This window comes from Populus alba, chromosome 5 (assembly GCF_005239225.2).
Source record: "Populus alba chromosome 5, ASM523922v2, whole genome shotgun sequence".
Lineage (NCBI taxonomy): Eukaryota > Viridiplantae > Streptophyta > Magnoliopsida > Malpighiales > Salicaceae > Populus > Populus alba.
Window position 1 is genome coordinate 1116735 of NC_133288.1, and position 23562 is coordinate 1140296.

General features: G+C 35.6%; 2 protein-coding genes across 3 annotated transcripts; both read left to right on the top strand.

The window, feature by feature from the left end:
- The first annotated feature begins 3491 nt into the window (after positions 1-3491).
- LOC118034998 (cuscuta receptor 1) lies at positions 3492-8120 on the top strand. 2 transcript variants are annotated; one of them, XM_035040479.2, is made up of 4 exons: positions 3492-3880; positions 4033-4182; positions 4573-4785; positions 5742-8120. In XM_035040479.2, exons 1-4 carry the CDS (start codon positions 3502-3504, stop codon positions 7949-7951), a joined length of 2952 nt encoding a protein of 983 aa, XP_034896370.1. In that variant the 5' UTR covers positions 3492-3501; the 3' UTR covers positions 7952-8120. The 2 variants fall into 2 exon arrangements, with proteins under 2 accessions (XP_034896370.1, XP_073265310.1); XM_073409209.1 differs by lacking the exon at positions 4033-4182.
- Positions 8121-17512: 9392 nt separating this feature from the next.
- LOC118035006 (hyoscyamine 6-dioxygenase) lies at positions 17513-19480 on the top strand. Its single transcript, XM_035040490.2, has 4 exons — positions 17513-17796; positions 18057-18313; positions 18431-18752; positions 19031-19480. The coding sequence occupies exons 1-4, from the start codon at positions 17590-17592 to the stop codon at positions 19280-19282; spliced, it is 1038 nt and encodes a 345-aa protein (XP_034896381.1). The 5' UTR covers positions 17513-17589; the 3' UTR covers positions 19283-19480.
- The last annotated feature ends 4082 nt before the right edge of the window (positions 19481-23562 follow it).

Sequence of the window (23562 nt, forward strand, 5' to 3'; positions counted from 1 at the left end):
TTTCACGTCCGGACCTAAAGGGGTTGTGTTTGTCCGTGTCAATACTAAAGGGGGTTGGGTCCTTGTCCGGACCCAAGGGGGTTGGTGTTTGGGTCCTTCGGAGTACGGATGCATGGAGGTTGGGTTCGCGTCAGGACCAAAAGGGGTCGGGGGTCAGGTCGGGTGGGGTGGGGTGGGGTGGGGACCCAAGGGGGGTGGTTGATGGGTTCTTGTCTTGACCCAAGGGGGTTGGGTCCGTGTCCGGATCCAATCGGGTTGGGGTTTGAGTCCGTGGTTAGACCCAAGGGTGTTGGGGATGGGGCCATGTCCGAACCCCAAGGGGTATGGGATGGGACCATGGATAGAACCAAAAGGGTTAAGGGCTCGACCCGTATCTAGACCCAAGTGATTTGGGTGAGGACGCCTGACCCAATAGAAAGGGGTCCATGTTCGACCTAGCGTGTAGGTCAGCAGATTCACGAATCTAGCCCCAGCACCAGGTGTCTGCAACCTAGGGCTTAACCTCTCCCCCTTATAGCCTTGGAACTCTTTGTGGCTGGGCATGAATGCCCTTGCGCCAGGTGTATGTGTGTGGGGCTGCAACACACAATGCCCCCATCAAATGTGCAATCCACAGTGCTATGAGTCTTGATGAACATGACTTTTCTCATATGATTTAGTTTTATGTATATAATATAATAATAATAATAATAATAATAATAATAACCTTCAAAGAAAAATCATATAGTTGCTTTGAAGGATAAAATAATAATAATAATAATAATTATTATTATTATTATTATTTTTGTGCCATTATTATTATTATTTTTATTATAATTGAAGGTATTAATATTGAAAATATTATTATTTGTGTTATAAATATTAATATTTCTATTATAGTTCAAAGCATTAATATAAGACATGAAACGTATCTAAAACAATCATAATTTTATATTCGACTATTGAATTGTACTCTAGATGAGTCTACATCCACGACATGGATCTTCTTAAATTAGGCCTAGAAGATTCTATTTTTATAATTTTAATTACTTTTCTAATTAATTTTGAATTTTAATTATTTTTCTCACTTAGTTTTTAATTCTTTTGATTAGGTCGGTTTTAAACTTCTATATCAACAAAGGAAGTATTGTTTTAAGATTAGATTATTGAATTACTAACTTTTCAAAAAAAATATCAGAATTTTTTCTCAATTCCTATATAATTTTAAGACTATAACTTTAGAATTTGAGAAACTTCAATTTGACCAGTAGTGATACAAGGAAACGAGAAGGTTCGTTGCAGACTAATAATGAAGAAAGTGGGATATCACACTTTTGACACCTTAATTTATAGTTTATACACCAAATGCAATGCCGTTTGATTTTAGTTATTACACTAGATGCTGAAGAAAGGGGTCAAGTCAAATTTTTTAATATCAACATATTAAAATAATTTGAAAAAAAACAATTTAATTTAAAATAATAATAATAAATTAACTTCAGTACAAATACATTCCCAAATAGAACCGATGTTTACTTGACCACTTGATCTACAAACAAAAAATCTTCGTAAGGAGTTTTAAAATAACGTGAATCAAACCTATTCAGGTTTTGAAAAAAAAAATGAGTATAATAAAAAGAAAGATGTGATTTTGCAGTTTTTTAAGTGTGCAATTAGGACTTTCTTTTACAAAAAAAAAAAAAAGGAACAAAAATTACACGATCACGCAAGACAGAGATGATTTTATTCCATGATTTACATCAAAAAAATTATAGATAAGTTAATAGAACAATAAAATATATTTGATATAAAATATTATTTATTTAATGATATAATAGTGGTAGTTAAATTTACAATATTTAAATTAAAAACTATCAATATTAATATCTATCTTTTTAGTTATTTTATAACCTCAATTTAAAAAGCATGTTTAATCAAACACATTAAACTATTTTTTATTCAACTTCAATTTCAACCACAATTTTAACTAAACATATATAAATATTAGACCAATCTCAATTAAAAGTACTTTTTATAAAGTATTTTTTTTCAATTCATAACTATAATTTACTTTTTATAATTCACTTTTTAAAAAAACTATTTTTTTAAAAAAAAATTATTTTTCAGCAAACAAACAAGGTCTTAAATCAAGGATATCGATGCATCTTCTGAGACTATATAAATAATGCCATTCAACAGGATCATCGTGATTTATTTAGAAGAAAAATTATCTTAGAATTAACTTACTGTCCTTCCCATCTTTTGAATTACAAAGTATTAATAGGAATATTTGAGGCAACAATATAAACTTGGTAAAGATGGAAAAAAGAATAAAAGAAAACAAAACAAAACCATTTTTCCCTCATCAAATATTCTCATCTCACCTGGTTCTTTTCTCTATTTTACAAAACAAGTGGAAAAATAGCATGCAAAATGACATGTTATTAGTAGATTTAAACCATAAGAATTAAATAAAGAACGGTGTTGTACTTCTTCAGTGGACCGCATGTGTCAAGGCCCCTTTACAGGGGTTCAAGCAATGATTGCAGCCTTTATCAGGGGGTCTTATTTTGAACTCTCAGACACCAATACAGGCCTGCATTGCTTTTCTTGGATCTGTCCTTGTAAATTTAACATTATTGTGGCTAATCGACAAGCATCAAAACACCGCACTATCAAGGATCAAACCAGAAGATTGATTAAACGGATACCAAAGGAAAAGAAAACATTATCGATTTGGGTTTTTTTAATGACCCAAAGTAGCCAAGCCCATTACGAAGGCTGTAAAACGGCCCATGCAATTTTGGCAGAATAAACAGCCCATCAGCAGGGAGTTCCAAGTCTCTTTGACTACAATTTTGGCATCATTTATGATCTTTGGTTGGTCAGTTGAAGATTAAAGGATATTCTGTTGAGTTTAAGACAAAATAGCTAAAATTATCTATGAAGCTCGTAATTGATGGTTTTATTTATTTATTTTTTGTAAGCCACTGATAATGTTTTTTTTTTTTTTTTTTCATTTTTTCCTTTCTTCGATCAAATTATCTATGAATCTTGGCTTCCCAAGTCTGTGAATAAAAACAAGTGAAAGTGGCTGTTGAAATTAATAGCTGCGTCGGAAATCATCTCACTCCGTTAACAAAAATGAAGGAAGTGGGGGTAGGCGATATTGATATTTCAAAAGAGATATTCTAAATATTTCAAAAGAAATAAAAATCAGGAGGTGCAGTAAGAAGAAATTATTGATAATATAAATCATTTTCTAATCTCTTCCCAGTCTACGGAGAAAAGCGAAGCAGTAAACAAGAAGTTGGAATTAATATCCTTTAATCCAACACCACAAACCGAGCGATCTGTGCCGTGAAGACTCTCTCATTCAATGAAGCCCAAGTCTCCCTTGGATAATTAATTCAATGATACAGATAATTGTCACTGTCCGATCAAATGCATGAAGAGGACAAAATAAATTGTATATAAGAGACAGCTTGCTTGCTTTTGTATGTGGTCAAGTGGAGCGTTAATATGAAGATTAGGCAAATGTGGGTGTGGATGCTGCTCATGGCACTGTCCTTCGTCAACGACCGGAGCCATTGTTGTGTGGAGGAAGAGAGAGTTAGTCTCTTAGAGATAAAAGCTTGGTTCAATCATGCAGGTGCACCTGGGTCATATCAGCTAGAAGGTTGGGATAAAGAGCATTTTAATTGCTGTAACTGGCTTTGGGTTGTGTGTGACAACACCACAAACCGAGTGATCGAACTACATCTTTCAGGTGTAAATTATGATTATCCCAATGCAGTCGAAGTCGACTTGGATCTCAATGCGTCTTTGTTTCTGCCTTTCAAAGAACTGGAGATTCTCGACTTAAGAGACAACCAATTAGTTGGTGGCTTCAAGAACCAAGGTTCTATGCTTTCAATTTTCTTTTAGTTAACACATAAAGTTAATTATATTTCAAGTAACTTTACATTGAATTTTTATGGATATTGGTATGGTAGAGATGTATATATCTGTTAATGTTTTTTGCTTCTGACAATTTTCTTTCGGGTTTTCAAGTCCCAGCATCAGGATTGAGGAATTTGAAGGAGCTTGATCTGAGTTACAATAAATTGAACAACAACGTTTTATCATCTCTCGGTGGATTTTCAACTCTGAAATCTCTAGATCTATCAAACAATAGGTTCACAGGATCAACTGGTCTCAATGGTAAAGTTGTAAATCATTCCTACCTCGGATGACATTTCTTAATGAGGCTTGATTTATTCTTTAATAAGCTTGTTTAATAATTAGATGTGTATTAACTATTAAGTTGTTTGGATGAAGCCTTAAAAAAGCTTTATATAATTATTTTTTTAACGTAAGTGAAATAATTTTGAGTTTAAAACTTATATTTACACACCATTAACTTTTGTTGTATTTTTTTTTAATTTTTTAAAATAAATGAAGGTGATATGATTCTCATGAATATTTAATTATTAAAATTTTAATATTATATTAAAAAATTATTTTAATTTTAAAACTTAAGCTATGTCTTGTAACATTATAAATTATTTAAATATTGTAAATCATTATTATTGGTTGTTCTCTCTATCACAGGTTTAAGGAAATTAGAAACGTTGAATCTAGAATACACTGACTTCAAGGAAAGCATTTTGATAGAGTCATTGGGAGCGTTGTCATGCCTTGAAAAAGTGTTCCTCGATTATTCTTCACTCCCAGCAAGCTTTCTTAGGAGCATTGGACCCTTGTCTACTCTTAAAGTCCTATCCTTGGCCGGAGTTGACTTCAATAGCACCCTACCTCCTCAAGGTAATTCTACAAATGAACAATTATAAGAGTATTGAAGAAGTTTACTCCTAATGTTACGTATAGAAAAGGATAAAATCTAGAGTTTCTCAATCTCTAAAATTTCTCAGTCTTAAATTAAGGGTAGCTGGCAGATACATGGACACGTGTTAGAAGTTGTCAAGAAACGGTTAGAGTTAGTTAACAATAGAATAAATCGTGTAATGCATGTGGGGAAGTATATAATGGTAGGAGGATTAGTAAGAGTCACACAAGAAATAACAGAATCATTCCTCTCACTTCTCTGTTCTTCTCTGTTTTCCTTCTGCTTAACAGAAGATTACATTACAATACACAAAATGAATACTTCCACTCTATCCTTCTTGACCAAAAATGCAATCTTAATTAAGGCATAAAAACCATCCCTCAAGACCCTTTCTCTCAGGGGTACTAATTTAAGTCAATATTGAAAGGAATGGCTATCACTATTTTCATTGTACCTTTCCTTCAATTCCATCTAGATCGTACTTCTCTCCTATTAAACTTTTTCTATAACATCGGAGCATTGCCTGCTCTTAAAGTATTGTATAGGTTACTGTGACCTCAATGACACCATGCCCGCTCAAGATTCTTTTAACTGACTATTTCCAGATAAATTGTATAGGTTGGTGTTAATTGAAGGCTTACTCCTAACTTTACGCTACATTTAGCAAAGGATATAATCTAGGGTTTCTCAATTTCTAAAATTTCTCGTTCCTAGAAAACTTTGAATTAAAAAAATTATGGATATCAATAATCTAAATAACCAATCTCTAATATATATATATATATAACAAACAAACAAAGTTGTTTAAATATAATCTAAAACCGACCTAGCTAATGAAACAAAAATCAACTAAAACTTTAAAACCGTACTTAGCAATTACATAATTGATATATTCCTATTCCCTTATCAATGAACATATGGATATATTCTACAGGCTGGTGTGAGCTGAAGAATCTTGAACAGCTATGTCTCTCCGGAAACAATCTAAAAGGCGTACTCCCTCCTTGTTTGGGAAATCTATCATCTCTACAAGTCTTGGATGTATCCTATAACCAATTGGAGGGAAATATTGCCTTTAGTCACCTTTCCCATCTTACGCAGCTTGAATACCTCGAAGTTTCAAATAACTACTTTCAAGTTCCAATATCATTTGGTTCATTTATGAACCTCTCCAACCTCAAGTTCTTTGCATGCGATAACAATGAGCTAATAGCTGCACCCAGTTTTCAGCCTTTAGATCCAAAGTTCCAGCTTCGTGCTTTTAGTGCTTCAAACTGTACTCCAAAACCACTCAAAGCTGGATTTCCAAACTTCCTCCAGAGCCAACATGATTTGATGTTTGTTGATCTATCCCACAACAAATTCGTTGGAGAACCTTTCCCATCTTGGCTGTTTGAGAATAATAAAAAGTTAAATCAACTATATTTGAGAGACACCTCATTTACAGGTAGTCCTTTGCAGCTGCCACAACATCCAACACCCAACCTTCAGACAATAGATATGACTGGCAACAGCATACATGGTCAAATTGCAAGGAACATATGTTCGATTTTTCCAAGTTTGAAGAACTTCATGATGGCTAACAACAGCCTCACAGGTTGTATTCCTCCTTGTTTTGGGAATATGAGCTCTCTCACATACTTGGATCTTTCCAACAATCACATGTCTTGTGAACTGCTTGAGCATAATTTGCCAACCTCGTTGTGGTTTTTAAAGCTGTCCAATAACAATTTCAAAGGGCGATTACCACTCTCTGTGCTCAACATGACTGGCCTACATTACCTCTTTCTCGATGGAAACATATTTGCAGGACAAGTATCGGGTACCTTTTCTCTTGCATCATCATTTATGTGGTTTGATATCAGTAACAATCTTTTGTCCGGCATGCTTCCAAGGGGAATTGGGAACTCTTCAATATCCTTGCAGGGAATTGACTTGTCCAGAAATCATTTTGAAGGTACCATTCCAATAGAATATTTCAATTCGTCTGGGCTTGAATTTTTAGATCTTTCTGAAAACAATCTGTCTGGGTCTTTGCCGTTGGGCTTCCATGCATCAGATTTACGCTATGTCCACCTTTACAGGAATCAATTGAGCGGTCCACTGGCATATGATTTTTATAATCTCTCTTCGTTGGTGACATTAGATCTCGACGATAACAACTTAACTGGGCCCATTCCAAATTGGATTGATAGCCTTTCGGAATTGAGCATTTTTGTTCTCAAATCTAATCAATTTAATGGTATACTTCCTCATCAGTTATGCTTGTTAAGGAAATTAAGCATATTGGATCTTTCAGAAAATAATTTTTCTGGTTTGTTACCTTCATGTTTGAGCAATTTAAATTTTACGGCATCGGATGAAAAAACTTGGGTTTACACTTCTACGAAGTCAGAAGATGATGGAATCCGGAAAGATATTTTTGGGAACGTGGCTTTTTATCTTGATACCAAATATTTGTCGCCAGAAATAAGTGTAAAAATATCTGTAGAGCTTACATTAAAGAAAATTTTCTACACTTACGAAGGCGATAACCTTCGTTACTTGTCTGCTGTGGATCTCTCTTGTAACAGATTCACTGGAGAAATCCCGACAGAATGGGGAAAATTAAGTGGGATATATTCTCTAAATCTGTCACAAAATAATCTCACTGGATTGATCCCTTCATCTTTCTCCAACCTGAAGAAGATAGAGGGCTTGGATCTTTCTCACAACAACTTGAATGGGAGAATTCCTGCACAACTCGTTGAACTGACCTTTCTAGCTGTTTTCAACGTGTCGTACAATAATTTGTCAGGAAGAACACCGGAGATGAAAAATCAATTTGGTACCTTTGATGAAAGCAGTTATAAAGGGAATCCTCTTCTTTGTGGACCTCCATTACAAAATAGTTGCGACAAAACAGAATCACCATCCGTGAGAGTGCCTAACGATTTCAATGGAGATGGTGGCTTCATAGAAATGGACATTTTCTATGCCAGCTTTGGTGCGTGTTACATAACTGTGGTGTTGACAATTGCAGCAGTACTGTGCATATATCCGCATTGGCGACGCAGATGGTTTTACTTCATTGAAGAATGCATTGACACTTGCTGCTGCTTTTTGGCTATAAACTTTCCCAAGTTGTCCAGATTCAGAACGTGATTGGATCTTATCAGGAGCGTGTGGGCTACTTTCTGAATTTGTTATAATCCTCTGTGGAGAAGCAGTCGCATTCCAAATCAATGGTTGCTCACTGCATGTTTAGCAATTTGCCTGTGAGAAGTGCTCTGTGGAAGTGTTCTTGTTGCTTAGCCTTTCTGTTTTGATGTGACTTGTGTTTGTCCTTGTGCTTGTATCAGTAATTGTTTGTATCAGTTATGTTGTGCTGAGCAACCAACCAATTCTTGGCTTCTTGTAATACGGGATTTATGAATTCCCCTAAATAGTAAAAGATTAATATGAGTGGTATGTTCCATTGACCTCGAAGGATAGCTTGTTAACTCTTGCTCAAGTTGAGCCCTTTGTTCATTTGAACAGAGGATTTAACTTTCATATATACCCTTTTTCAAAATATAACTAGCCTAATTTTCATATCCCATCATTATTTCTACATCCAAATTGAAATGAAAATGATCTTAACTTGAAGCTTCGGTAAGAGAACTCTAAGCAGTTCAGGCTTCCTTTATTACTCTCTCCAGAGGTATCTTCTTCTAGGTAGAACTCCAGCTTTCTGACCTCCAAGATGGACCTCTCAGCATTTTTGTTCCTGATTTTTTTCCTTGAAAGACTTCCTTCGAGCAGTAGCTAGGGCTTGATATAAATTATGAATGTAATCCAACAACAGGTTTGTATTTTTTTTATCCCTTGTCCCAAGAAGTGAAAATGGTTTTTTGCAGATGAAGCTCATGATTATGTGGAGAGCATAGTTTACAGTACACACCAAACATGAAGTTGTGGACTGTTACAAATTAAGAGCTGACTTAGATATTTCTAGCTTTTCTTTTTCATTCATGCCTTTGAATTTTCTAAAGATATCAGTTTACGTAGAGTGCTCTGGTGTGTTATCTGTTATCATTTATGCCTATATTCTTCATGAGCCTCTGTAGATGATTTAAAGCTCTGCATTGACATTTAGCACATTGTTGATGGGTGCTAGTTTCTTGCGAATGCAGCAGCATGGATCTGATATGCTTCAATTTTTTTTGAAAATCTTAGTGTTTCAGCACACCATTCTCCTCCATTGAACTAGCTTGTTAAGTTTAATACTACTTATTGTCTTTGAATTGTGCTTCAGCACTTTTAACTTTAAAAATGTAATGTCACTGAGAGGAAACCTGGCAAAGTTATTTCGCTTTGAAGGAGACCGAACAATTAATTCAGGTTAGGTTTATCTTTAGATGAACTGCATCATAAAGCCGCCACCGTTTTTCCCCTTTGAAATTCCTCTGCATTGGTCTTCGTTGGGGGTCAATCGATTATCTTTCCTCTAGTTTTTTCTTCCACGATTTCAATCAGCCATGACAAGTGTATTTTACATTTTCTGTAACTTAATTTCATAGATATACACTTTACTTGTTTTTTCGTAACAAAAAAAAAGAAAAAAAAAAAAGAAAAGAAGAGGTAACCGTGACTTGAAGTCATTGTACCGATCACCGTTTCAACTGAGTTGGGTGCCATGATTGATTACTGCTGTTGCAATGTGAGAGAAATCCATCAGGAAAAAAATCTGCTCGATAGCAAGTATGCAATGATTTCATTCAGATAATAATGAGCTTAGAGCTGACATAGTTTGGCAGCACAGAAGCCTAAGAAGGCCTGCTAAGGAGACAAGCTCATCCAGCCTTAAGTGTATATATAGAAATATTCAAGTCTAGCCTTATATGGGTTAGATGAAATTAACTCAGGAGGCCAGGAAATTCAAACCCCATGAAAGGCTTAGATGGCCGAACCTTATATGCAAAACAAGGAGGCCAGGAAAAGCAGAAGAGACCATCAATTTCTGCTCTCTCTTCATATTTCTATCTTCCACCAAATCTGGGTTTGGTCACAATCCGTTCGACAATGTTAGATTTATTTCTGAAATCTTAAGATTTTCTTGTTTAATTTTGTGTTTCCTCTTAATTTAATAAAAATGTACATGGTTTTATTACTATAATGATGAGAATCAATAGAGTCTTGCATTTGAAATTAGACCCTACAATCTAACCTCTTAGCTGTTGAGATTGTTACATAACAAAATAGAACAATCCCCTGTTTCATGATGTTCTTGGATCCTTTCTCCTCTAAATTAGCATGCTTTTATTCAAGTTGAATTTGAACTCTTGGATTGTTAGGGTGGCATCGTTTTCCAACATGCCATAATAAAATTTCTTCCGCAAGGAAATCATTAGGAAAGTACTTTTTGGTGCTTCTATACAACCGCATCAGTTCCACCATCATCACTATACATTTCAGACGTACACGTTTCAACTCAACAATTCTGTATTCTTATTTTCATCATGACTATCAATTTTCTGAAACGGCATTGTTGAAATCACGACATCCCACTTTTGACTATTTTATAAATTCATTGTTTACACTCAATGGAGCTTAATGGCAATGGTGAGTTCATTAAGATTCTAATTTTGATTTGTGTCGTGGCTGGACCCAAGGGGGTTGGGGATTGGGGCGTGTCTAGACCCAGGGGGTTTGGGGGATGGGTCCATTTCCGGATCCAAGGGGGTTGGGTCAGTAACTAGACCCAAATTGGTTGGGGTTTGGGTCCTTTCATGTCCGGACCCAAAGAGTTTGGGTCCTTTCACATCCGGACCTAAAGGGGTTGTGTTCGTCCGTGTCCAAACTAAGGGGGGTTGGGTCCTTGTCTGGACCCAAGGGGGTTGGTGTTTGGGTCCTTCGGAGTACGGACACATGGTGTGTTGGGTTCGCGTCAGGACCAAAGGGGGTCGGGGGTCGGGGTCGAGTGGGGTGGGGACCCAAGGGGGGTGGTTGATGGGTTCATGTCTTGACCCAAGGGGGTTGGTTCCGTGTCCGGACCCAATCAGGTTGGGGTTTGCGTTCGTGGTTAGACCCAAGGGCGTTAGGAATGAGGCCATGTCCGAACCCTAAGGGGTATGGGATTGGACCGTGGACAGAACCAAGGGGGTTAAGGGCTCAACCCATGTCTAGACCCAAGTGATTTGGGTGAGGACGCCTGACCCAATAGAAGGGGTCCCATGTTCGGACCTAGCGTGCAGGTCAGCAGACTCACGAATCTGGCCCCAACACCAGGTGTCCGAAACCTGGGGCTTAACCTCTCCCCCCTGCAGCCTTGGAACTCTTTGTGGTTGGGCATGAATGCCCTTGCACCAGGTGTCAGTGTGTGGGGCTGCAGCACACCATGCCCCATCAAATGTGCAATCCATAGTGCTATGAGTCTTGATGAACATGACTTTTCCCATATGATTTAGCTTTATGTATATATAATATATAATACCTTTAAAGAAAAATCATATAGTTGCTTTGAAGGATAAAATTAAAAATTATTATTATTATTATTATTTATTATTTTTGTGCCATAAATATTATTATTTTTATTATAATTGAATGTATAAATATTAAAAATATTATTATTTGTGTTATAAATATTAATATTTTTATTATAATTCAAAGCATTAATATATGATGAAAGGATCTAAAACAATCATAATTTTATATTCGACTATTGAATTGTACTCTAGGATGATTCTATATCACGACATAATCTTTTTAAATTAGGCCTAGAAGATTCCATTTTTGTAGTTTTAATTATTTTTTTTAATTAATTTTGAATTTTAATTATTTTTCTCACTTAGTTTTTAATTCTTTTGATTAGGTCGGTTTTAAACTTGTATATCAACAAAGGGAGTATTGTTTTAAGATTAGATTATTGAATTACTAACTTTTCAATAAAAATATCAGAATTTTTTCTCTCATTCCTATATAATTTTAAAAACTATAACTTTAGAATTTGAGAAACTTCAATTTGGCCAGTAGTGATATAAGGAATCGAGAAGGTTGTTACAGACTAATAATGAAGAAAGTGGGATATCACACTTCTGACACCTTTATAGTTTATACACCAAATGCAATGCCGTTTGATTTTAGTTATTACACTAGATGCTGAAGAAAGGGGGTCAAGTCAATTTTTTTAATATCAACATATTAAAATAATTTGAAAACAAAACAATTTAATTTAAAATAATAATAATAAATTAACTTCAGTACAAATACATTCCCAAATAGAACCGATGTTTACTTGACCACTTGATCTACAAACAAAAAATCTTCGTAAGGAGTTTGAAAATAATGCTTGGCAACGGAAGATAGAAAGAAGGATGTGATTTTGCAGTTTTTTAAGTGTGCGGTGACGACTTTTAAAAAAAAGAACAAAAATTACACGATCAAGCAAGACAGAGATGATTTTATTCCATGATTTAGATCTGAAATTCCGTGAGCTATCCTGTTTATCACGTCCCATTGTTTTCTGTTTTTTGTTTTTTATAAGTATCCTGTTTGTGAGCAATGATATAATACAAGGATTATTCCAAACAAGTGACATGATGAAGCGTGTGCACCATTATTATTATTATTATAAGATATGTCTTTAGTGCTCCACTTGACAGGAGTACTTAGTTTATTTGGTTCGTGGAGCAAATTGCTTCACTAATAATCCCGTGACTTTACCCCTCACACAGGGCTGTGTGCAGGGAATTTGCGGGGTTTTTTTTGGGGGAACAAAGGGGCTGGAATTATTTGATAGGGATGGGGCCTGGGGGCATTTTAAAGGACGGGGAAATTTAAGGAGGGGCCGGGGAGAATACTCTTGTCTTGGCTCTAAATATCACCCCTAGTGATATTCTTACAAAAACATATTCACAACTCAAAAATATATTCTGCAATTTTCATCTTTTTTACCTGTTTATATTTTTCTCCATGCTTTTATTAACTTAAATAGTTAAAGTTTTTATGAATAGTTAAGGAGTTCGCTCCATACCATGTGTGGGTGCATGGTTCGTACCAAGTTTTTGGAATGGTTCTTGGTGTTGAAACTTTATGTGCGGATATTTATCGTTGTTTATTGTGAAAATGAATAAAGACTTTTCAACTAATTTTTATTTTAGTAAATAAATAGTAAGTTTATTTTCATATATATAGACACACACACAAGAGTTTTCTTTTTGCAAGTAATAATCTCACAATATTGGCTGGTGAGTACTGTTGCGGACGTATGGGCTTGACTTTAATCATTTAATTATATCACATGATGAAGAGAATTGCAATTATATAGTATTGGCGCGGATGCACATACCAAACCAAATAGCTACACAAGGGATCGAAAAGGGAACAGCAAATCAATTAATAAAGGTATCCATCTGATAAACGCGGATATTAATATTAATAATACATGCTAATAATTTAATCATAATTCAACATTAATGACCTGCTTGCAAACTTTGGATAATATATATTATATAATATGGAAAATGTGAAAACACAAGATTCTAAATTTATCATTTTTAATAACTAATCGTCTCATTTCTGTTCCATGTATGTTAACAAGCAATCTGCTAATACTTTATAAACACTGATCAGTAATCAAATAAATATAAATACGGAAAACTTAAATCAACAAATTATTTGGTTATGAAAAGAAAATATTTTTGAAGAACTTTTCAAAAGATATATATATATATATATAAAACCATATGGGGCAGCCAAACCCAAGATATACAAATTTTACTAGTATAGAAGATTACAGGAGGAGTATTTTTCACCACCAATCCTTTGAATCTATACTACTTTACATGTCAAGACAAACACTCTGTTTTCTCTTCTATTGCAATAGCTTGCCAGAACAACTAACAATCTTCAAATTGTTCTCATCGTAACTGAAACATCTAATTGCTAATAGTTAACATAGGAACTCTCCCTGGAAGTATGTAGGCTCTCCAACTCTTCTGAGAACAATTTTCCTTGAGAATTTTCTTCACACTCTACTTGTGTGCCAAAAGTATATGCTGTGAAACTTTGTGTAACTCTTTAACTGGTTGAGCACTCTTTCTCCGCTTCCAATGCAACCCTTAAATGCTTCGGATTGTCCTTCCTTATATACACATCCATGTGAAAAGGATAAGAACATTTAATAAACATTATCTTTAAGCTTCCTAGTTTGTTACATTCTTAATAAACTGCTAACATGTTTCACAAAAACACTTCTCTAATTGTTACCTTCCGATAACTTGTATTTATCTTTTTTTACAAAACTTATCTGAATTTCCTATATAATTTATCCATAGATAATTACATAAATAATCATGCTATATCCTATGAGATAAACTTGACTAATTCATTATCTAATTTGAATAAAGTAGAAACCTAAACAAAGTGATCTTCAACAACGCAAATAATCTTTCACTAATCAAAACCAAACATTTTGACATTTGCAATCTCCCTCTTTAGTTGATTTGTGACAAAACATTATGAGGATGAATTAGCATGTAAGTAGTTCAGATAGTTCAATCATAAACAAATGCTTCATTAATGTATACATGTAAGCACAACTGAAATAGTGTTATATAGTGTGATAATAGTTAATAATATTTATGCGACAACATCCTAACAGTTCCTGACATGTTTCATGCAAACAGTTCATAACATATATATTCAGAGAATACTTCATGTAGCATATTACATCCTAACAGTTCATAATATGTGAAGAGAACGCCAAATGTCATATTTTTATTCCATAATGTTTTAGTTTTTTATACTTATTTGGTGCCTACATGCACTTGTTATTTTTATATTTTGATTTAGGATGCAAATGAAGACATTAAGGGCAAAACAAAGCTAATTAGACAATTCTAGATAGTTTTGACACAACTTTGTAATCTTGGCATAACTCTCTATTTTCTATTTCATTCTTTTCCCTCCCTCCCCCTTTTTTGTGTTTTTTCAATTCTCTTGTCCCCTAATCTTTGTCTATTTTTTCCTTCTGCTATGTTTATACTCTTCAAATCCCTTTGCTTTTCCTTTCCTTTTCTTTTTTTTTTTTTCTCTCCCCCCTGTTATTCTCGTCTTTTGTTTTTCTATTCTTTTCTCTCTGTCTTTTTGTTCTCTCTTTTTTTTTTCAACTCCCCTGGTTCTCAAACAATGTCCCTCTGTTTTTCATTCCCCCCTTTCTCTTTGTTTTTTTTTTTTCAAAATCTTTCTCTCTCTCAACACCTCTCTCTAAAATCTTTCTCTCCCAAAACCCCTTATTGTTTCTCTCTTTTCATCTGGTATTTATAAGCAGGAGGAGAGGGAGCCACCCTGCCCTATTCAGTCATGGCTCAAGGTGTGGCATGGGGCGGCCTCTGTGCAGCCGCTCGTAGGGCATGGCTCCCCTCTCTTTTCTTCATCATAGTGGCACGACATGTGGGGGTATGGGTTATGCTGGGGTTTGGTCAAGTAGGGAGGGAAAGAGGTGGGGAAGCGGGGGAAAAAAACTTCTTCTTCCCCTACTATGCATCTAAGGAAGAAGAAGCGTAGTGTCGTTCAAAACAACGTTGTTTTGTGCTTCTGTCTTCTTTTAAAAAATAATAATAAAGAGTGAATGAAATAGTGTCGTTTTGACCAAAATGTAGCATTTCATTTAAAAGAAAATTGTGCCAAAATGTTTAAAATTCCAAATCAGTCCTCAATTTGGGATTTCTTCAATCAAACTGTCAATTGTAATTTTGATTTTAAAAATCAATTTAATTGCATCCCTGTCAAATTCCAACGTTGATCCTGATGGTGGCCGTCTTTTTCATTTTAGTCCTTGGTTTTGAATTTGTGCATTTTGACACTCAATTGATCAACAAACTTTCATTTCCTTCAATTTAGCCTCTGATTTAGTCAATTCTAGCCCCTTTATTTACACGTCTTTTCTTGTTTGGTCCTTGGTTTTGAATTTCTTCAATCAAGTCCCTAATTAATCATTAAACTTCAATATTTATGCAATTAAGCCCCTAATTTGACCAAATCAACTCTTAAAAATGATAATTTGATCCCTAAACTTTAGTTTCTTCCAATTAAAGCCTAAATTGACTTAAAAATTATTTTTTTGTTGCAATCAAACTCTCCATAAATTCAATTAAACCTTTAATAAAATTTAATGGAGTCCATAAATATCTGACTTTGGGCTTTTCTTCCTCAAATTGAATTTTCTTTGTCAATAAGGCTCTCATGAGTCAAAAATATACTGTGAAATTTTAATCTTTGTATTTTTAAACCTCTGCAACCAATTTTTGGCCATTTTCTGGGTGCTCCCACGTCCTTTCCCACTGCTATTATTTTTTTGGTTTTCTTTTGAATATTTTTTCTTCTTTTTTGTATAGGGACCTAAAAATGGATAACGACAATGGTCCTATATAGCTAACTTTTTTTTTGGTAAAAGAAAATGGAAACCTCCAAATCAATAAGACTATGAGATCTAAATTGTTTTTATTGTTCAATTTATGCCTTGAGTGTTAAATGTTCTTCAGTGCCTATTTTCATGATTGTCCTGTTTAATTACTAGAAGGCTTAGTAGTTTATTATTCATTGCAATCTATTATTGGGTTAGATATCAAATTCATAATTGTTTAATCTCTAATTTTTGTTGTGTCAAAAAGTAATAAATCTAAGGAAGAATATTCCACTAATTTCATAATGATTTATTAAATGTAACCATTCTAGAAGAAACACACTCAAGGATCTATGAAGCACAACAATCGAGTCCTAAACTTCACTTTCAAATCAAAAAAAGGGGATACTACTAGCCTACAATGGTGAAAGACTGCATTATCAATCAAATGAATATAGTTTTTTTTTTTTTTTAATTCGAATGCTATTAATATGATATCGATAGAGGAAATAGGGTAGATCATCATTATGGTTTGATCGAAATCAGTAAAAGAGATAGACTTAGCAACATCAATGATGTTTTTATATTTGCCAAACAATGTTAACAAGTATATTACTCATACACTCATTCCTTTAAAAATGATCATAATAGAGTTGATTAATTATTCATTGTGAAAATCAGACCTAGAAGTCATGTCCAAGTTGTTAAATATAGTAACGATGAAGTAACTGGGGAGAACATGTATTTCAACTAAATGAATTAGTTGATCCATATTGAATTGCTCCATTTGCTAAGTTAGAAGAAGATTCAAATTTTTATGTCGCAAAGAGTACTTATGTGCATGTTGATATATTGACGAGTTAAATGATATATGGAGTATTAATAAAAATACATAAGTTGATGAAGAGATCGAATAACTTTGGTTCAATAAAAAGATGATGAATAAGAAGATGATGAAAATGAAGATGATGAGGATTTAGATTCAACAGTGGGTCTAAACTGATTTTAGATGTAAAATATCATTATGCAGCTAACATATTTATTGTCATTGTATAATGCATTGTACTTTGTACATTTATCAATTTTTTTTTATTGTTGGATAAGATATGAATGCACCCATTGCTACTACTTAATTAGACTTGATAGGGATTATATCTAACATAAAAAAAAAATTACAATTAATTTTTGGTGTTGCGTGTCTAAATATATGATTCTTTTTTCCCCACGTTAATTTGTTTTTCTATTGTTATGGTTCAAATTGTCCGTCAAGCTTAACAGTATCCAATAACTTAGCAATCCAATTGAGTCCACACATGCACAAGTATATATATAAGACACATTGGTTTGGAATTGAGACAGCAATAATTGTCCACAAGCTTATTGTAGCTAAATAGAAACTTGGCATCATAGATAGGTAATGGAGAAGCTCGTTTCAAGCTGGAATAATGTCCAAACCGTGCCTGAGAAGTACATTTTTCCACCGGAAAAGCGACCAGGGAATGTCACTTTCAATGCAAGCAAGTCCATACCAGTTATAGACCTTGAAGCAATAGCCAGTAGTCAAGATAGAGATGCTATTATACAAAAAATTCTGAAAGCTGGTGAAGATTTTGGATTTTTTCAGGTTCACAACTTCAAATATTATGAGCTTTGATATTTACACGGTCCATGACTAATATATGAGCTAGAACTGTATGATAAAATCACATGATATTGTTTTATATTATTCCTCTTAATTTAACAGTAACATGCTCGAATGTGATTTAGATTTAGTATGTGCGATCCTTTACCTCTTTGATTTAAAATTAATGGTCATCATATGCCTAATAGTTGATCAAGGTAGAGAAGCATACAAGAAATGATAAATTCACAAATTAAGTGCAGGTGATCAATCATGGCGTCGCTGAAGATTTGATGAATGACACAATGAGTGTCTTCAAGGAATTCTTTGAGTTGCCTGAAGAGGACAAGACAAGCTTCTACTGCGAGGATGCAATGAGAAACAATCATTGCATGTTGTATACAAGTAGTTTACTTTATGCTACTGAAGATGTTCACTTATGGCGAGATAATTTAAGGAACTCTTGTCATCCTCTAGAGGAATGCATTCAACACTGGCCTGAAAAACCAACAAGATACCGGTAAATTGAGCTTGCAAATTTGTATACATGGACTGACAGGCATTCTCGATACCTTAATTTCTCTAAAAATTGTAGTTTTTCCAGACTTTATATATATATTTCCGTTATTTTTTACAGACATGTTGTCGGGGCTTATGCTGCTGAAGTAAAAAAGCTGTCCGCAACAATCTTGGAGTTACTTTGTGAAGGACTGGGGCTGGAGCCTGGGCATTTTGGGGGTAAGCTCAGTGAAATCCCAAGTTTGTTAGTCAATCATTATCCACCATGCCCAGATCCAAGTTTGACCCTCGGAGTCTCCGAACACTGTGATCCTAATCTCATAACCATTTTACAACAAGATAGTGATGTGTTTGGGCTTCAAGTCTTAAAGAATGGTGAATGGATTGGTGTCGAGCCAATTTCTAATGCATTTGTGGTTAACATGGGATACCAAATGCAGGTAAACTCCTGCTTATCTTTTTAATTTTTGTTCACGGCTCTGAATCGGTAAAGAGACAGATTATTTGTATACAATTAGAAAAATCGTGAGAGTTTTACCGATAATATAGAGTTTAAATCCTACAAGGGCAAGAACGGAGCACACACCGGCCTTAATCAACCATTAGACAAACTCTTAGGTTCCGTTTATATTTCATTATATTTTATGTCACTAATATATCCTTGATGAGATTATATATATTGAGCTTTAAGATCACAAAATGGCTGGTCTATGTTTAGATTATCAGTAACAACAAGCTGAGAAGCGTCGAACATCGAGCAGTGACAAATTCAGAGAAAGCTCGGACAAGTGTTGCCATGTTTTTCATTCCTAATGGTGACAGCATTGTAGAGCCTGCCAAAGCTCTTGTTGATCCACGCAATCCTGCAATCTATAAATCCTTTCAGTATAAAGAGTTCATGTCCCATTTCTTGAAAAAGACTGGTGGCACTGATGTCGCCTTGGAGGCTTTTAAGCTGCAGGCTAATTAGCCGGCTATTGTTTCAATGACGGTCAAATACCCGAAGATTACCGGCCTCTTGCCCTATACTGTATCATGCTTTCGAGACTACTTCTTTATGTTATGTCTTTATTGCGTTGGCATGTAAAATAAAACTTAATAAGTTATTCTGTAATGATGAACTGTTGTGTTGTGTTACGAATAAAATAGTAAACTATTGTGTGCTCTACCTTCAGACTATTTGGATTATTTATGTTGAGAATAAGAACTTCAGCCTTTTACAAGATTTTGATGGCTAAATTTAATATAAAAAAGCTATACGTTACAAGATTTTGTCAGCTAATTAACAAAAACTAAATTATTTGAAATCATATTTTTTAGATGAATTGCTTATTAATCTACAATGTATATATAAAAATCAAAGACAAAAACAGTGAATAGTAGACAATTGCTTATTGCCTTGGTGCCGCTCACTTGCTGATAATACATAAAATATCATACCCAAAATAATAATAATAATAACAATAAGAAGAAGAAGAAGAAGAAGAAGAAGAAGAAGAAGAAATGTCTTTAGTGCGCCACTTGGCAGGAGCACTTAGTTTATTTGGTTAATGGAGCAAATTGCTTCAATAATAATCCCGTGACTTTACCCCTCACACAGGGCTGTGTGCAGGGAATTTGCGGGGTTTTTTTTTGCGGGGAACAAAGGGGCTGGAATTATTTGATATGAATGGGGGCATTTTAAAAGAGGGGGAAATTTAAAGAGTGGGGAGAAGACTTCTGGCAAGCTTCACTGAGCTTCTCACTGTAAAATGCAACCGATCTGACTTCTTGAGAAAGTATAGCACCAATACCTACAATAGAAGCATAGCACTCTACTTGAAACAGCTTGTGAAAATCTAGCGGTGCTAAAACTGGGGCAGATGATAATTTCTCCTTGATCAGCGTAAAACTTTGTTATGTTTCCTCTCCCCAGTGGAATTTTCCCTTCTTCATGCATTCAGTAATTGGCGCAACAATCTAGCTAAAGTCGCTAACAAACCGTCTGTAAAACATTGCCAGACCATGAAAACTACGAACCTCGCCCGCTGTTTGTGGAGTTGGCCACTCCTGTATGGCACGAATCTTTTCTTCATCAACTTTAACCCCATCGGCAGTTACCATAAATCCCAAAAATAACAAACTGCTAGTCATAAAGCTGAATTTCTTTAAATTAACTTACGACTTATTTTGCTGCAAAATTGTAAGTACTTCCCTCAAGTATGCAAAATGGTCAGATTTGTTCTGGCTATATATTAATATATCATCAAAGTACACCATAACAAATTTTCCAGTGATAGGTTTTAATACCTGGTTCATGATTCGCATGAAAGTACTTGGCGTATTGGTGAGTCCAAACAACATCACTAACCATTTGTACAACCCCTTTTTAGTCTTAAAAGCAGTCATCCATTCATCTCCAGGCCTAATCCGAATCTCATGGTACCCGCTCCGCAAGTCAATTTTTTAAAAGACTTTGGATCCGAATAGCATGTCTAGCATATCTTCCAATCGAGAAATAGAGAACCTATATTAATAGTGATCTTGTTGATTGCCTGGCTGTCGATGCACATACACCAACTATCATCCTTCTTTGAAACCAACAAGGCTGGTACCGCACAAGGACTCATGCTCTCCTACACCAATCCTTTCTTTATCAATTCTTCTACATGTTCTTGTAGAATCTGACTTTCCTTTCATCCATTAATGTGGACGATTAGGCAAACTGGCTCCTAGCGTGAGATCAATCTAATGTTGTATTTCCCGTATAGGAGGCAACCCATCAAGTAGCTCTGATGGTATAATTTACTAAAACTCCTCTAACAAAGGTATAAGCACAGGTGGAATTTCCATAGACTCCTTGCCAACTTCTCCCCCAACTACCACCGCAAAAATCTCTTTGGCTTCCTTAGTTTCCTCTATGAATTTGTCCTCATCCACTAGAAATATTGGTTTGCCCTTTGATTTCGATTCAACAATTGAAAATTCCTCTTTTATGGGGCCCAAAACGACCTTTAGGCTGCCCTTCATGATAACATATACATTATCATGGCCCATGTATGTATCATCCACATCGAATTGCCATGGTCGTCCTAAAATCATATGACAGGCATCCATTTCCACCACATCACACGTTACCTAATCTGCATAGTTCTTCACAATTGAGAAATTAATGTGGCAGATTTCAGTTACCTTTACTTCAGTACCCTGTTTAATCCAACCAATCTTATACGGTGAAGGGTTTTCTTAGTTTGCAACCCCAGCTTGGTAACCATTGCTTTCGACACTATATTTTCACTACTGCCACTATTGTTCACAGTACATCTGGTTCAGAATATATTATGCTGCTGGGATGGTTTTTCCCGTTTTGGTGCTAATAATTGTCGTTGAACCACAAGAGAGCGTGACAGCAGTTCCCCTTCGCTGCCACCCGTTACCTCTTCCTCTTCATAAATATAGGCCACTTCATTCTTGTCCTCCTCTGTTTTGAATCTGCCATTTTCTCCTGACTCCACTAAGTTAAAAATACCCCTTTTTGGACATTGATTGGAATGTTGTCCTGGTTGTCCGTATTTATAGCACTTATCAACCCCGGGACGAGCATAAGGGTTACAGGTGCCACCAAAACCGGTTTGATCAAAAAGTAACCAAACCGATTTTATTTTTGAAACCGGTGGTTCGGTTTTTTTAGGGGAAAAACTGGTTTGGTTCGGTTTTTTCCAGTTTAACTTGGTTTTTTGGTTTTGGCTCATTTGGCTCGGACAGCCTAAAACGATACCGAACCGAATCGGTAAAATTTTAATCCGGTTTCATTTTTTTCTCGAACCTTTGAAAACAATGTTGATGGCTGACCTCCACTACTGCTTGTCCCGCGAGTTGGGGCCTTTCCTTTGTTTACTATAGCCCGATTATTATCAAAGGAATTTCTTGCTATGACCGCCGCCTTTGATTTGTCCAATTGAGTTTCTGCCTTAATAGCTAGTGCAATGGCTTCGGTTAGGGTGTAGATTGTTTGCATCGCAACTCGATCTTGTATAGCCCAACACAACCCCCTAACAAACCTAGCAACTTGCTGTGCATCTATTTCTGGCAGGTTATTACATGATGACAGCCTGTGGAATTCCTCTAGGAAAGCCTCGACTGTTCTACTTCCCTGCCTACAATCTTGATACTATTTAAATAGAATATACTCATAATCTGGAGGCAAATACCTGGATCGTAATAGTCGCCTCATCTTATCCCATGTTTGAACCATCCCCTTTCCTTGTCGCAACCGTGTAATTTGCAATTGTTCCCACCAAGCAGAAGCTCCCCCCAATAGTCTGTGCGCGACTAATTTCACCTTTTTATCTTTAGGAATTTCCATATAATAAAAAAACCTCTCGACTAATACCAACCAATCAAGGAACCCCTTGATCTGAAGTTGACCATTAAAATTGGGCAAGTCCATCTTCATATAAAAAGTCTGTCGATCCTGCTCCCTTTTGTTGAACTTAAACTCAATCTAGAAGGTCAAGGAAGGCAACCACCCACCATCCCTTGCAGCCACCAACTGCCACCAGCCGCAGCCGCCAGCCACCTCCACACCATCGGCCGCCAGCCGCCTTCACACTTGAAGGTTGAATTTTCTTGTTTTGAATTCGTGTATAAATAGAGTGCTTAGCTTATGTTATTTTGTGTGGAGAGAATAGAGAGAAACACTAGAGAGAAAGAGAGGGTGTGTATTGTAAGATTTTGTGTTATTGTAAGCTTGTGTTCATGAAATAAAACTTTGTGTTTTATCCCCTCTAAGTGTTTCAAAGCCACCACCAGTGGTTTCTCCCACTAACAATTGGTATCAGAGCCCCGTTCATCAGAAAACAGAAGTGTTTTGGGATATACCCGAATTTTCAAAGTTGTCAAAAACAAGTTTTGATCATTCCACAGTGTAGAGCTCATCAATACGAACTCACTGGTGCAAGAATCAGCTTCATCGGAGATGGAGGTAGCACACACGCGCCACTTGAAGATTCTGCATTGTTCGCCCACGCGCCCAGAGGTAGACGACGCCTGAGCCACACGCACGCCATATTTGAGTTGTTTAAGCCGTCTAAGCCGAGTCGTAAGCCGAGCTAATATCCAGCCACGCCGAGCCACAAGTCGAGCCGTCCTCCGCGCCGAGCCGAGTAGCCCAGAATATTCCCAGTTCGACCCCAGCGAACCGCCCGCCGTACAGAATCGATTTTTTGACCGGTTCACCCATTTTCTAACCTAATTTCTACAAGTCAGACT

Coding starts and splice junctions, on each gene's coding strand:
- LOC118034998 (XM_035040479.2), top strand. CDS start 3,502: ATGAAGATTAGGCAAATGTGGGTGTGGATGCTGCTCATGGCACTGTCC. Junction 3,881..4,032: donor TGGTGGCTTCAAGAACCAAG/GTTCTATGCTTT, acceptor CGGGTTTTCAAG/TCCCAGCATCAGGATTGAGG. Junction 4,183..4,572: donor AGGATCAACTGGTCTCAATG/GTAAAGTTGTAA, acceptor TCTCTATCACAG/GTTTAAGGAAATTAGAAACG.
- LOC118035006 (XM_035040490.2), top strand. CDS start 17,590: ATGGAGAAGCTCGTTTCAAGCTGGAATAATGTCCAAACCGTGCCTGAG. Junction 17,797..18,056: donor AAGATTTTGGATTTTTTCAG/GTTCACAACTTC, acceptor AATTAAGTGCAG/GTGATCAATCATGGCGTCGC. Junction 18,314..18,430: donor GAAAAACCAACAAGATACCG/GTAAATTGAGCT, acceptor TATTTTTTACAG/ACATGTTGTCGGGGCTTATG.